The 16504-nt window shown below is 42.6% G+C and overlaps 2 protein-coding genes across 2 annotated transcripts; both read left to right on the top strand.

Moving 5' to 3' along the window:
* Window positions 1–285: 285 nt before the first annotated feature.
* LOC109412623 (actin-1-like) lies at window positions 286–3523 on the top strand. Its single transcript, XM_029878229.2, has 3 exons — window positions 286–443; window positions 1767–2721; window positions 2799–3523. The coding sequence occupies exons 2-3, from the start codon at window positions 1797–1799 to the stop codon at window positions 3002–3004; spliced, it is 1131 nt and encodes a 376-aa protein (XP_029734089.1). The 5' UTR covers window positions 286–443; window positions 1767–1796; the 3' UTR covers window positions 3005–3523.
* A 5009-nt stretch (window positions 3524–8532) lies between these two features.
* LOC109401551 (actin, muscle-type A2-like) lies at window positions 8533–9978 on the top strand. The gene is made up of 2 exons (XM_029868560.2): window positions 8533–9564; window positions 9624–9978. The coding sequence occupies exons 1-2, from the start codon at window positions 8640–8642 to the stop codon at window positions 9827–9829; spliced, it is 1131 nt and encodes a 376-aa protein (XP_029724420.1). The 5' UTR covers window positions 8533–8639; the 3' UTR covers window positions 9830–9978.
* Window positions 9979–16504: the final 6526 nt, after the last annotated feature.

Raw genomic sequence — 16504 nt, forward strand, 5'->3', positions numbered from 1 at the left:
TCAAAATTCGACGATGGGAATGAACATTTCGACCACTCCGGAGCGCATACTGTTTTACTCGCGCGTCTTCGATTGTGCGCGGCTAGGACCGCGCGGTTTTCTGTCCCGGTCTTCCCGGTCGTCGGTGGTTCGGCGATAGTCTGTCTGGGCGACGACGTTTGATCGTGATAATTTTCGATAGCCAACGGCCTATGGGCCCGAAATGTGACCGGGTGGTGCGGCTGGGATAGTGATTGTGTTTTCCCGAATCGGCTGCGGGTGGAAAACCGAGATGGCACTAGAGGACCGGACTTTAGGGCCCGATCTTCGATCCTTCTAAGGATTGCCCACAGAAGCTCGGGAGAACATGGTCCCACGTATAAAAGCTAGATATTCATTGTTTCTTCGTCACTCGTCGTTCTACTAAGAAGCCGGCAAGGCATATTCTGCTATCTTTCCAAAGGGTTAGTTATCGTGTTTCGTGTTTATTAATTAATTTGAATTTCTTTATCGGGTTCATAAAAAGTGACTTGATCGGTGTGAAAAGTGATTTGACTGTTGACCAGTTTAAAATTGCGGTTGCATTAAATGAAATGACAAACGTGCGCAGCTCTGGCTTATGGATTATTGAATCATCAGTGTTAAAGTGAAAAGTGATGAAGTTTTTTTTATTAAAAGTTGACTAGTGAAACGTTTTTGTCAAAGAACAAAAGTTTTTTAACCTATTAAGTAAATTGAACGTGTTTAGTTCAATCACATTCAGTTTCAGTAAACCGAAATTTCCGTTATTGGAATTGTATCCCGGTTGAATAATTCACCAAATCAAATTTGAAAGCAGCTGATTAGTTCAAAACTTTGTGAAGAAAATTGTTCAAGGTTTTTCTGCTGAAGAATTAAACAGTGAATACATTCATGATGATTATTTTGATGTTCCATTGAAACACTGCCTTGGATTTTTCATGATACCGTGGGCAAACTGTTCATATTTCATGAAAAAAAAATCTCTTCTTGTTGTTTTTTGCTGTTCTACAGTTTGTTTATTTTTTTTAAATGTGTTCACGACACTATTCACAAGAAAGGTGCATTCGTGTCGAACCAAATTCCTTTAACAGTAGATTTTATCATATTTGAAATTCTTACATGTAACGAGGCTATATGAAAATTTGTGAAAAACGTCATACGTTATGACGTTTTTCACAACTTTCATATTGCATAGTTTCATGTGAGAATTTCAATAATTTTTACGCTATTCAACTTCTACGTTATTCAATGCATCTCGCAAACTTGTCTCACTGATGCAATTTTCTCGTCTTTCCTTCTCATATTTTCGGCAAAGTCATTCAGTTCGTTTCTGTTCTACTGTTTTTTAATTAAACTATCATACTTTATTGAACAATTTATTTTTAAACAATCAAACAAAATTGCACAGCTTACAGAGGGCGAAAATGATTCTCTACTTGCTGACGGCAAATATTTGACTTCTTGCACGTAGGTACATCGACGAGTGAAATTATAGTTTTCAATCTTTACCCCACCCGTTTCACACGTTGGTTGAGAATTATTTTTATCGCTTTACACAAGTTCAAAAAGATGTAAAAAAGCGAGATCAATTCGTGAATGTCAATGCAACCTCGGGACACTTGAAGATTTAATCTAGCAGAAGTTTTCAACTCTAGTAGTAATCTTAGCCCAGCTGCGCGCTGTTAATTAATGTCTGCTGTCAAGCTAATTATTTCTTACATATAACGATCGTGCTGTTCATAATTTTCTTGTCTATCCATCTACAGGGTCAGTAAATCTAAACCAAACCAGCCAAAATGTGTGACGATGATGCTGGAGCGCTCGTTGTTGACAACGGATCCGGAATGTGCAAGGCCGGTTTCGCTGGTGATGACGCCCCACGTGCCGTCTTCCCATCCATCGTTGGCCGCCCACGTCACCAGGGTGTGATGGTCGGTATGGGCAACAAGGACTCGTACGTCGGTGATGAAGCCCAGTCCAAGCGTGGTATCCTCACCCTGAAGTACCCAATTGAGCACGGTATCATCACCAACTGGGATGATATGGAGAAGATCTGGCATCACACCTTCTACAATGAACTGCGTGTTGCCCCAGAAGAGCACCCAGTCCTGCTGACTGAGGCCCCACTGAACCCCAAGGCCAACCGTGAGAAGATGACTCAGATCATGTTTGAGACCTTCAACTCGCCAGCCATGTACGTTGCCATCCAGGCTGTCCTGTCCCTGTATGCCTCCGGTCGTACCACTGGTATCGTCCTGGATTCCGGTGATGGTGTTTCCCACACTGTCCCAATCTACGAAGGTTATGCTCTGCCACATGCCATCCTCCGTCTGGACTTGGCTGGTCGCGATCTGACCGATTACCTGATGAAGATCTTGACTGAGCGCGGCTACTCTTTCACCACCACCGCTGAACGTGAAATCGTTCGCGACATCAAGGAAAAGCTGTGCTACGTCGCTCTGGACTTCGAGCAGGAAATGGCCACCGCTGCTGCTTCCACCTCCCTGGAGAAGTCTTATGAACTTCCCGACGGTCAGGTCATCACCATCGGCAACGAACGCTTCCGTTGCCCAGAAGCCCTCTTCCAGCCATCCTTCCTGGGAATGGAATCTGCCGGTATCCACGAAACCGTCTACAACTCCATCATGAAGTGCGATGTTGACATCCGTAAGGATCTGTACGCCAACACTGTCCTGTCCGGTGGTACCACCATGTATCCAGGTAAATATTGATCAACTATTCAGCTTCCCAGAAAATTAAAAAACACTCACACGAACTTTCTCACCACCCTACCACAGGTATTGCTGATCGTATGCAGAAGGAAATCACCGCCCTGGCCCCATCCACCATCAAGATCAAGATCATTGCTCCACCAGAACGTAAATACTCCGTCTGGATCGGTGGATCCATCCTGGCTTCTCTGTCCACCTTCCAGGCCATGTGGATCTCCAAGCAGGAATACGACGAATCCGGCCCATCCATTGTCCACCGCAAGTGTTTCTAAATCGCTTCCGCCAAAACCAACGCAGTTTAGAGCATCGAAGGCAGTCGGCCCAACGCCACCCAGGGCAACTGCGGGCTGAAACTGCTAGCATACTACCAGCAACAATAGCAGCAGCAACAACAACACCAGCAAGCATCGAGAAATTATTTAACATCATCATCATACAATGTTATCCCATATGTGATTCAACTTATTTATGTGTAAATGATTTTCCTTTATTTATAATGTGGATCATTATCGTTATGTTTTGAGGTTCGTATAGCGAATAAAAACACTCAACCGCTACTATAAACCAAAGAGCTAGTTGAGACTATGGCTACAGCATAGTCGCATTCAGCATCCGAAATACACAGTCGAAATGAAACAAACATCGCCATACTCTAGAGTCTGTTATTCGACCGGACAAATCTTCCAATAGATGTTTAGAAACAACTGAAACAACTTTTATAGCAATAGGGTGTAAAACACTTTTTTGTTATACTTTATAATTTTGTATTAAAGAGTGAAAGTTTAAATGTAGTTCATAATAATTTTTTTGCTAAATTGATGACATTTCGCTTGTTTGAAACTACTTGTTTGTTGGAAATTAAATTATATACATATTTAACTGTAACTGGTTAAATATTGCTTATTTCACCACTAACATTTCAGTTGACATGCTTGTTTAGTTTTTTTTTCTTTCTTTGTCTGCCATTGCATGAATTTGTATATTGTGAGGCAAGTACAATGATACACTATGCCCAGGGAGTCGAGAAAATTTTCCCGACCGGAACGGGAATCGAACCCGCCGTCTCCGGATTGACGATCCATAGCCTTAACCACTAGGCTAACTGGAAACCCAACTATGGGAAATATTGACTGCAATTCAGGATTCACCCATTGAGCAGCATAAAAGTTTAGGGACTACTAATCATCATATCAATGTGAACAAGAAATTCAGATCGAAAGTTTGTCCGGTATTCGACCCAGTCCCTATAAAACCACTCACCAATATCAATTGATTGATTGCTTTGTCTTTATTAAAGAGACTTTCAGCCCTTGGCTGGTTCGTCTCTCCCAATATCAACTTCCTTTCCCGATTAGCCAAGATAGTTGGGTTGTGCTGAACCTTCACGTACCCGGCCCCCGACAACCAGTGAAGAGAATTGTCAGACAAAAGAGGCATGAAACATGAGACAAAGAAGACACGGCGATTGCTCTTTATCCCAACTGGTAACAGATGACATGTTCTAGATTTTTTTTTATTGCAGACAAAATGGAAGCTGAATTCGTTGCGTACTTTTCAACTCGTGACTAATCAATTAACCCAAAATCGAACCTTTTTGATGATACATCTTCAGCAGCATTGCAGTGTTTACCGACTCAAAGTTACCGCTCGAAAATCACAATCCAAGGCTTAAAAATCTCTAAACTCGTGGTGCACGATCTTCGTCCTATTCTGTTCAATTTGGAACAAACCTATGTCGCATTGGGTAGAATGTCGCAACAAATGTAGGTTGCGAGATTGTCTTTATTGTTGCGCGATGGTTGAATTTTGATTCACTGCCGACAGCTCATTTTCGAAATGATGGCTTTTGTTAATTTTCATCCGCAATTTTTGAAGTTGCCCTCAATCGATCATGACCTGATGCAATCATTATTATTATTAAGTTTATTATACTCAAACGGCCATGTAATATCCGGAAACATTCCGGGGATATTCCGGATTGGGCTGGGATCAGGGTTACCCAAATGGATAGAAGTGATTATTTCGTGTGTAATTGTATTTGAACCACCGATTTTCCGCGAAGTTTTGTTGCGAACAGTGAAACACAACTGCGATAACCATATTTGAATAAGTTGACCCTTCCTGGATCCCCGTGATAAGTTCCACTGCGTCTCATTGAGGACACTTCTGGTTTTCAACCCAAACATGCCGTGCGAATCAATCTTCATGATTTCGTATGATTGAGTCAGTATATTGTGAGACAAGTACAATGATAAGGTAAATCGGGGTAATTAGGCCACTATAAGGAAAAGTCAACCGAATATGGAGAAAACATGGTTGAAACTTCCGCACATCGTACGACCACAATGATTTTTGTATTACTAAACTTCATACATGTAAATATTTTAGTTAAATTGTGTTTACGTGTAAAAGAAAGATTTTTGGAAAAATCTGTGATTTTGGGTCGATTTTGAACCGATAGGATAATATGAGCACCCGATTTTTGATGAAGAATTCATCCCACCTAATAAAACACAAACTTGATATTATCATTGTGCATCAAATCCTATAGTATCAACGTGAAATATATGAAAAACAAATTAGATCAAAAGCTATCTAAGGTATTAAAACAAGAGAAGTCTTATGTAGTGTTTTCTGTCTGCGCTCGTCGGGGTAATTTGGCCAATGTTTTCGAAAATTATTTTTCCAATTTAATGCGAACTTGCAGTACTTCGTTCTAACATTTCAGTCGCTGCAATATCAGGCCAGTATTAAAGCTGTAAGTTGAATTTGCAGAAATTACTAGATTTTATGTGTTTTTCATGAGGTGCTCATATTGCTCCATTGGCCAAATTACCCCGACTACCCCTACACTATGCCCAGGGAGTCGAGAGGGCTTTTTCTTCTTCTTTATGGCTCTAAGTCCCAACTGGGACTTGGCCTGTCTCGCTTCAACTTAGTGTTCTTTGAGCACTTCCACAGTTATTAAAACTTAAACTACCAAGGGTCCAAAAAAAGTTGGAAGTCCAACTTTGACAAGGCATTTCTCGGCCGTTTTTCAACCGATGGTTGAACCATATGGTTTTTTCGACCCTAAGTCATGCGTACAGTTTATGCAAAATAAGTGATTTTTCAGTACACTATATGTAAATTTACTGAAAAAACTGCTAAAATACCCTATTTTTCACATCAAATATGCAATAAATCAAAATTCAAAGCGATGACATATAGTTTTTTTTGGTCTTAAATTGTTCGTAGGATTATACTGGACATTTTTGATGAACAATAAAAATGTTCTCTTACACTCATATTTTGTTTTACCTGAAGAACTACGAAAATTCCATATTTTTTACACAAAGTAGTCAAAATTAGAACAATAACTTGTAGTTTTTTAGCCTTGAATTGTTCTTAGTAGTTTGGGGACATACTTGAAGAACAATAGTGATTTTTTCACCACACTCACATTTTGATTTACTCAAAAACCATCCAAAGTACCACATTTCTCGCACAAAATGGTTAAGAAATAAAAATGGCTTACAATTCATTGTAGTTTTTTTGCCTTGAAAGTATCCGTGAAAGAGTACAGGACAAATTTGATGAACAACAGTCACGTTTTTATGACACTCTTAATTTATTTCACTCAAAAAGTAACGGCTCAATTAATTTGCCGAAGCAAACCCCCGTCCCTGTCAGCATACGAGGTTGGTTACTCGATCTTTCCTGAAGTTACTGGTATCCCGGCCGGTGCCATGCGGAGGTAGGGATCGGAATAGCATCACAAGAAGCTGAAGGACCTTATAAGAGATCTGAGTCGCGTTGCCAGCCTTTACCATGCCATTTCATGCCTTTATCAACTTTTTACGTTGCGGGTTTGTTCATCAGTTTTTTTTTTTCAGTGAAAATAATTAAAAATCCAGCATGTACCGAAAGTTTCGATCTTCTACCGTTTTCGGTCATCCTCAGTGGTTCCTTAAATGTTTATATTTGTAGAAAATAATATCAAAAACTTATATGCTATGGGGCAGAAGTGCCCATTTGTTTATTTTTGTTTCTAATTTCTGTTCATTCGTTCGGTGTTGTATTGGTGTTAGTGCTTTATGTTTTTAGTTTTTCAATCAGGCCGTTGTATCGTTGTATGCCGTTAACCTGAACTTCATTGAGTCCCTTTGCAAATTTACAGTGTTGTCGGTTTTTTATACAAAATGTTTCAGTTATTAGACAAGTTTCTGTTCTAGATCAAAGTTTAAACAATGATCTCCCCTCAATAACACCTCCCTACCCCCCTTGTGCACGAGCTTGGTGTCCAGGAATTTCAGGTGGCTATTTTCCTAAATTTCCACCGTGAATTGGAGTCTCGTTGTTGAATACTTTGACAATCCTGCTGATTTCCTGACGTCGTATGCCCAATAAACAGTTATCTACGAACCGTTTAAAGAACATCGGGAAGTTCAGGTCCGCATACAACGGCCTGATTGAAAAAATTAAAAACACAAAGCACTAGCACCAATATAACACCGAACAGAAAACAGAAACAGAAGTAAACATATGCGCAATGGATATACTTCTGCCCCATATCATGTAAGTTTTTGATATTATTTTATATAAATATAAACATTTGAGGAACCGTTGACCGAAAACGGTAGAAGGTCGAAACGTTCGGTAAATGCTGGATTATTGATCATTTTTAACAAAAAAAGCCGATATACAAAGCCGCAACATAATCAACAACGGTGATGATCCAAATAAAACAATTTTATCAACTTTTAGTCTTTTTAGTTTTTAGCCCATTACACAAAGTTCTTGAAATAATCTGGAATCGAACCATGACACTTCCCAAGTAACCACGCTGCTGAATGCCGTAATGCATGCATAAATCCGGTATATATCCAAGTAACACACTTGTCACAGAAGAGTCACTGCGGCGCAGGTTTTTGTTGCACATAAGTCACTATGACTTACTTCTAACAAATAGATACTTACTTGCTAGAAGTAAGTCACAGTGATTTCTGCGCCGCCGTGACTCTTCCGTGGCAAGGGTGTTATACTTGGGTATGAAAAAAAAAGCATTGAAATTCAGGTGGATAAGAAAACCAAATTGAACTTGGCTGCAATGCGACTGACTATATTGGAACACTATGTTAGGATATTTTAACAGAGCATAACAAAGCATAGAAAGCCCATGCGTTCAATTTTTAGGCTCAACTTTTTCTCAAATCTATTTAGCAACAATATTGTCATTGTTGACTAAATATCGGATGGCTCGTTTCACCCCATTGCTGGCGCATGTTGTTGTGATTATCCCTCATAAGCATTTTATTGGTTTTGGTCAATGTTAGACTACATCTTACTACATACATCCAAGTCATAGAATCACAGACCCGTTAAAGGTGAATCACTTACATCGTTGTTTTAATGCCAGACCATCGAATGCATGCACGCGAGATGCACTCCTAGGCCCTCATCCATATATTCTACTCGGTGACAAAAGACAACACGAGGAGGTTATCTGTTTGCCGAAAATAAATGTGTATGCGCACAAACCAGCTCGTTTGCTGCGAAAGCTTAGACAGTAATTTCAGTTACCACGTACTTACTTGCTTGGATTAATAATATAATTATTTTTATCGTTTAGAAACAACGGCATCGAGAAGGAAAATTGCCTTGAATTCTCCCTTCGAGAATAAATTCTCACAACAAATAGACATGAAATCACTTGTGACAAGCCGAAGCCCCGAAGGAATTTGTTCACCACGCAGACTCCGTGGGCGTAAGCGGGTATTGGTGATTTTGTTTAATATGCGAGAAGGGCCAAGCGGGCCCATTACTCCCGGGGATGGTCAGTCTTTTCTCGGCCGCGACACAGTATCTAGCTGCGATAACTTGATTCTCAGTGCAGAAACGGGTGCATATTAGTGCATAGAAAGCAAAATGTGTGACGATGATGCAGGAGCGCTTGTTGTTGACAATGGATCTGGAATGTGCAAGGCCGGCTTCGCGGGAGACGATGCTCCGCGTGCCGTCTTTCCGTCGATCGTCGGTCGCCCTCGCCACCAGGGTGTAATGGTCGGTATGGGTCAGAAGGACTCGTATGTCGGTGATGAAGCTCAATCGAAACGTGGCATCCTCACGCTGAAATATCCCATCGAACATGGCATCATTACCAATTGGGACGATATGGAGAAGATCTGGCATCACACTTTCTACAATGAGCTTCGAGTGGCTCCTGAAGAGCATCCAGTGCTGCTGACGGAAGCTCCGCTCAATCCAAAAGCTAATCGCGAGAAAATGGCACAGATTATGTTTGAAACGTTCAACACCCCAGCAGTGTACGTAGCCATCCAGGCAGTACTTTCTCTGTACGCTTCCGGTCGCACCACTGGCATTGTTTCTGATTCTGGTGATGGTGTGTCCCACTGCGTTCCCATTTTTGAAGGTTATGCTCTGGCGCACGCTATTCTCCGTTTGGATATGGCTGGTCGTGACTTGACCGACTACCTGATGAAGATTATGACCGAGCGAGGATACTCCTTTACCACCACCGCTGAGCGGGAAATTGTTCGCGATATCAAGGAAAAACTATGTTACGTTGCTCTGGACTACGAACAAGAGTCCTTGGCTGCTTCGTCATCTTCATCGCTGGAGAAGTCGTATGAACTCCCGGACGGTCAGGTCATTACCATCGGTGCTGAACGCTTCCGCTGTCCAGAAGCTCTCTTTCAACCGTCTTTCCTGGGCATGGAAACTGCCGGCGTACACGAAACTGTTTATAGTGCAATCATGCGTTGTGATGTAGATATTCGTAAGGACTTGTACGCTAATATTGTCTTATCCGGTGGAACTACAATGTATCCTGGTACATGAAGCTCTAGCTTACCCCTACATGCAAAGTTCTCTCATTCAAATCTGTTTTAGGTATTGCTGATCGTATGCAGAAGGAGATTACCGCCCTCGCTCCGACCACCATCAAGATCAAAATTATCGCCCCACCGGAACGAAAATATTCAGTCTGGATAGGAGGATCTATCTTGGCTTCGCTGTCCACCTTCCAATCGATGTGGATTTCCAAGCAGGAATATGACGAATCTGGTCCATCAATTGTGCATCGAAAATGTTTCTGAGGGTGCAAATGGCATCAAGTTATCGTATTTTCTATTACAAAAGCAATTTTGATATTCACGTGCATTATGATTAGTCACGTTTTTGGTACCGACAATACTGTATTTATTGCATATCTTTTGATGCTTCAATAAAATATATTTAAAAGTTATATCCATCGTCCACTTTATTAAAACATTATTGCTGAAGGTGCCCTACTAACCATAACTGCCCCATGTAGTTTTCAATGCAAGCCGTTTTTCTATCAGTCACGAAGTCATTTGATGGTGACCCGATTTGGTCAGCCTTTTTGAAAAATAAAAATAATAGTGTGTAATCATTGTCATTTTATAATCAATATGGCGTCATATATAAAATACAAAACGAACAAATATCGTGTAACTTTTAAAAACGGTCAAATGTACTTCATCAACTGAATCTGGTCCCAATATCAAAGCATGAAAAATGGGCTTTGTTTTCCAGAGATGCCTTCAAGAATTCCTCCATGAATATTTGGAGGCCGTTCATAAACCACGTAGGCTTTAAGGGGAAGAAAAAGGTCCGGCCAAAGATGATGATAAACGGCCCCTTGATGGAATTGCTTCAGGAGTTGCTACCAGCATTCTTCCAGGCAGTGCTGAAAAATTCATTTCGTCATATCTGAATTCAACCACCTACAGCTCATTTTAGAAGCTGAACCTGAGAATATGGTGTATGAAAAACTTGTGCGGCTAGCCCGGTTCTGCTAGAAAGTCACGGAAAAATCGCAACTTTTTGAATATTTAAGATAAATGTCACGGACTACCTTCGAAAAATCCCAAAGATATTCACGGTGAATATCATTTGGCATTTTTCAAAGGTAGTCCGTGACATTTACCATGAATATTTGAAAAATAGCGGTTTTTCCGTGACTTTCTCGCAGAACTGGTCTAGCTGCACAAGTTTTCCATATACCATATTCTCAGGTTCAGCTTCTAAAATGAGCTGTAGGTGGTTGAATTTAGATATGACGAAATGAAATTTTCAGCACTGCTTCCAGGGGTTTCTACAAAAAATCCGTTTGAAACCCCCCAGGAATTCATAGTAACTGGTGGGACTCCTCCAGAAATTCGCGCTGTGGTTCCTCCAGAAATTTCTGCTGTTGTTTCTTCAAGATTTTCTGCGAGAATTCTTCCAGGAATTTTCCCGATTTTTTAACACTGAAGCCCGACATGGGGCCTTTAGAAGTAAGTAAGTAAGCAAGCTGTAAAGTTCGGTAAAACTCAAAACTGCTCTACTTAACCCTACTTTACTTAAAACCCTCTCTTACCAACCCCACTTTCTTTTACAATTAACTAATTAAGATCTACTCATGAAATATTCTGATTGAATATCTTTAAAAGTTCAAAAAACTTCAATGGTAAGTAAAGGAAAATGGTTCATAACCAAATGTGCTAGTTGGGTGCACATAACCAATAGAGTGGGTCATCGTTTATATGGAAAGATAAAAAAATCAATGGTATCCCATCAGATCAAAGCTCTTTTGATCCCATTTCAGGACCCAAATAAGTGTGCAAAATTTGGGCACGATCGGTTATGTCTACGTTTTGCGCATCGCGTTTGAAGTTTGTATGGGGTTTTACATGGGAAAACACACTTTTTTGCATTTTTCTCATTACAAGCTCGATTTTTTCTAAAACCGTGTAACCGATAAAGTAAAAACGTAGTCTAGAGTGTCCTGAAAAAAATTGTCGAAGACCGCGAAGTGATCTGATGCTTATGAAAAAAGTTATAGCGTTGGCATTGCTTGGCGAAACAGCATGATTTTGTTGCTATTGTTATTCCTTTACATGTTAAAACATAAACACATGCATGCGGTTCGTTGGTTATAACTATTTTCACAAGCATCGGATCGCTTTGCGGTCTTCAACAAAGTTTTTCAAAACATCCTAGGCTATCATTTTATAGTATCGGTTAAAAAGTTTCAGACAAACTTTTTCAACTTATGACAAAAATGCAAAAAAGTATGTTTTCCCATACAAAATCCCATACAAATTTCAATTGCAATGCGCAAAGTGTAGACGCAACCGATCGTGCTCAAATTTTGCACAGATACTCAGGAGCCGAAACGGAACCAAAAAAGCTTTGATCTGAGAAAACGGTTCCGATGACCCACACTAATAACCAATTTTACTCAAGGACTGTGTCCGATACGTTTCGTCTTCGACTCATCAGTACAGACCAGTGCCACTTGCACCGCTAAGTAGGCGTAATGTCTATTAGAGCTTGTACTCACTTAGTACTCCCATATATTTGGCTTGAAAACCCCATATACAAACTTCAACTCATTATTGTGCCAAATTAGTTTTTGCCAATTGAGCTGAATCTCACAAAGATTGTTCCTCTTTTCCAAAGGCACAATTATAGAGGGGGCCATATGGAACTTTTCCGCCGTTACCCGAGCATACTCCCCGATATGAAGTAACTACTTCAACAGAATAAAATGTAACGATCATGCACTACAGCCTGGTTGTATTCGAACCATGCAAAAACCCGATGAGATGACTATTCCGATGAGCTTTTGCCGCTGGGGGCCCATTTGCCGCAACGGAATTTCATGCAACATGGCCGTCTTGTTCTTCGAATACATGGTAGATTGGAGGCTACGGGGTACAAGGTGTACCGCCAGAGAGTGAAGACTGCTCTGGAATTCGCCTTGACGGAGGCTCTCTGAGAGAATTGCGCTGTGTGTGAAAACATTTTTTTTTAACATGGGAAAGGATAGGAGCTGCATTTTCAAATGCTTCTAATTCTTTATAGAAATTTTTTTAAGCAAAACGTTCTTAATGTTATCAAATGAGATTTTGATACGCTATATTATAGACATAACATTGTGATTTAAAAACTTTTTGCCTAAAACCAGTTATAGTGTAGCTAATTGAAAGTATATTGCAAAACATTAACTCTTTCTTCAATCTGAAGTCCCTAAAATATTTTAGAAGCATTTGAATATGCAGCTCCTATCCTTTCCCATGTTAAAAAAAATTGTTTTCACGCACAGCGCAATTCTCTCAAAGAGTTCCGTCAAGGCGAATAACGCTGTAGGAAGCACAATTAAACATTCACCTCCAATCAAGTGACATCCAATACCAGAGCGAGGCAACGATGAACGCTGGGAGCGGGATAACACCGATAGACGAGTGCACCGATGAACATTGAGTTCACTGAGCCTGAAATTTTTTGACAGCACAGCGGGGTCGACTCTCAACAACTTCTACTCGGAGATGTATCACCAAAATGCGCTGATAATATTTTTCTTTGATTTCTTACATGAATTAACATTTAAAGTGATGCATATGCATATAGCTGAAGCACTAGCCGATATTTTTGCGACTTCATCGCGAAAACTAGATGCAATAAATTAAAAAAATGTTCAGCTGGGTAGAAGTTGTTAAGAGTCGACCCCGCTGTGGTGTCAAAATTCGCGGCCCGAGTGAACTTTCGGCGGGCGGTGCACTCGTCTATAGCACACGATACATTTGAACAAAGCAGCTAGTTGGTCCGGTGCTGATTCCATTGAACAATAGAGTGTTGTAATCAGTGAAGACTGGAGAGGTTGGTTGTAGAACGGAGCATGTTGAACTGTTTAACTTTCAATCCATCGAAGATTTTCCGCGCGTTAGGTCACGGCACCATTATGATAGCGCAAGTGGTAGGTTCACAAGGCTCGAGAACGACATTTCTCCTCAGGACTGAAACACTTGGTAAACGGTTACAGAATTTATTAACTAGCACTGCCGATGCAGTGGATTGGCCTACGCTGTGTTTACTACTGAATACATTTGGTGATACATAGCTACTGTATGATAGTAATGGTATGGTAAGAGATCTGCGCCGTTACCCGAACACTACCTTTTTTGAGCTCTTGCTAACCGATCATCAGAGTATCGAAAAAGCCGCGATTTGATAATTCACTAGCATGTATTTGGCTGACTCACATGTTTGGCTACCTGCCACCGGTTCCGGAACACAACCCATTGTTTTAAATATGGTTTTACTCTATTTTCTTACGAACCGTTCATCAGGTTACCGAAAAAGCCGCGATTTGATGTGCCGCATGTATGGGTTTGCTGCGTTTTCCTATCTGACCCCTTCTTGGGGTACCGGACCAAAACACCGAAATGGCCATAACTCCGGAACGGCTTGACCGATCTGATCCATTTTCAATGGGAAACAATGGGACAAAATGCCCCGTCGAATGAACCATCGGTCGTTGAAATCGGTTGATATTTACTACATATCTAAAAATGAGGTAACCTTTTTGTACATACACACGCGTACATACTCACACACACATATACACACACATACATACACACACAGACATTATCTCAGCCGCGTAGTTGCCGGCTAAGAATAGAACTACTAACCCCAATTCAAGGTGTCAAGCGACCCGTGCCGAGTAATGAATGATCGAGGGGGTGAAAAAGATGCTCGACCCTTAACGGATCCTGTGGGGTACCTGGGCACCCCCCACAGTAAGCTGTCCCTTACCGCGTTAATGCAGGGCTCTGGCGTGGTGGACATTCTTTCCCGTGCAACTCGTGGGAATCAAATATGAGCAAAAATTCGAAAAGTCAAAACATAGGTGAAACTTGTGGGGCGATCAACCCCTTCGCAAGAAGCGGGTTGATGAGGTCTCCGACAAGGAGAAGTGAGGAGTCAGGTGCTGGAAGCTGCTTACGTAGCTCAAGCGTGGGAGCTCCTGTCCACTCCACGGCAAGCCAGCCGGTGGAGGTCATGGACGGAGCGTGGTTGCTGAGGGCCATCAGCCAAGAAGTAGGATAAGGACGGCCCGCATTAGAGGTAGCTGAGCAGCAGCTTGGCAAAATCATCGACTTTGCGACAACTAAGTCGAATATAAGCAAGGACCTGAAAACGGTCTTGCTTCGACTTAGAGTGTCTGTCGATGAGGCCAAGCAGGAGCACGCGGTCGCGTTGCTGACTGCTGCAGCGGCGGAACCCGCAAAGGAGAATACGTCGAAGTTTACACAAACGGAGGCCTTCTCCTTCGCAGGTAGTCCGAAGAGAGTGGAAGTGAATGCTCGTGACAAACGTGACAAGCATTCGCAGAAGCGGGCGAGGCAGCCGTCAGGTGAGGAGCTGTCTGGCGGCGCCCGCAAGGCCAGGCGTATAATAACCCCGCCGGCAACGGCAACTGGGTATCGGATGGGACCAGGAAAATGGCGGTGATATGAACGACGGGTAAATACCCCGTGCAGGAGTTGGTGTCTACTACCTATGAGGGCTTCGTGGTCGTCAAAGTAAACGGGGTCTTCTTCTGTAGCTGTTATGCGCCTCCGCGGTGGCCGATCGAGCGGTTCACGCAAATGCTGGAGCGCTTAACGACCGTGCTAACAGGGCGAAGGCCGGTGGTAATAGCGGGTGACTTTAATGCCTGGGCTGTGGAATGGGGAAGCCGTTTCACGAACCAGCGGGGTCAGATCCTGCTAGAAACACTGGCCATCTTAGATGTCGACTTGGCTAACGTCGATACCAAGAGTACCAATAGTCGAAACGGAGCGGAGTCAATTATTGACGTGACCTTTTGTAGTCCTGGCCTAACAAGTAGTTCGAACTGGAGAGTAGATGATGGCTACACTCACAGTGACCACCTGGCGGTTCGCTACAGTATCGACTACAATAACAGCAGACAGCGGATAGAAGAAGAGGCGGCTAGGCCAAGGCCAAGCCCTCGTAGGTGGAAGACATCATACTTCGACGAAGAGGTATTTAGGGAAGCGCTCTGCCGTGAGCGAAACTTAATCGGTTTAGACGGCGACGAGCTGGTAGCGGTGCTCTCACGTGCGTGTGATGCGACCATGCCTAGGCGAGTCCACCCTAGAAATGGGAGGCCTCCGGTTTATGCCTGCCTACGGGCTAGGCGGCGGATGCAGCGAGCACGATCAGAGGAAGAGCGAAACGAACGGCGGGTGGTGTTCGCCGCTGCAAAAGCCGCGCTCAAGACCGAGATAAGAGCAAGCAAAAAGGCCTGCTTCGAGGGTCTCTGGCAGAGTGCTAATACGAATCCGTGGGGTGACGCCTACAGGATCGTTATGGCCAAGACGAGAGGTGTGATGGCTCCTACAGAGCAATCTCAAGAGATGTTGGAGGGGATCATTGGAGGACTTTTTCCGCGTCATGATCCTAGTCCTTGGCCTCCTTGGTTGCTATTGCAGAAGCTCCCGAGATGTTCAGGTCTGCTATGCAGAAATGCTTGGACGAGGGAGTTTTCCCAGAAACTTGGAAGAGGCAGAGCCTGGTACTATTGCCAAAGGCGGGGAAACCACCCGGGGACCCGTCGGCATATAGACCAATATGCTTGATTGACACGGCGGGGAAGGTGCTCGAAAAGATCATCCTCAATAGAATGTTGAGGTTCACTGAGGGTGTAAATGGTCTTTCGAGCAACCAGGCTTCCGGATGGGGAGGTCCACCGTTGACGCTATCTTGTCGGTTACAAAAACCGCCGAGAAAGCACTCGAGCCTAAGAGGAGGGGAATTCGCTTCTGCGGGATAGTGACTCTGGATGTAAGGAATGCGTTTAATAGCGCCAGCTGGTCTGCTATTGCCGATGCGCTCTTGCGTCTGGGGATACCGGAGTACTTGTACAAGATTCTCGGAAGCTACTTTCAGAATCGCGTACTAGCTTACGACAC

The sequence above is a fragment of the Aedes albopictus genome, chromosome 3, assembly GCF_035046485.1.
Source record: "Aedes albopictus strain Foshan chromosome 3, AalbF5, whole genome shotgun sequence".
NCBI classification, from domain to species: Eukaryota; Metazoa; Arthropoda; class Insecta; order Diptera; family Culicidae; genus Aedes; species Aedes albopictus.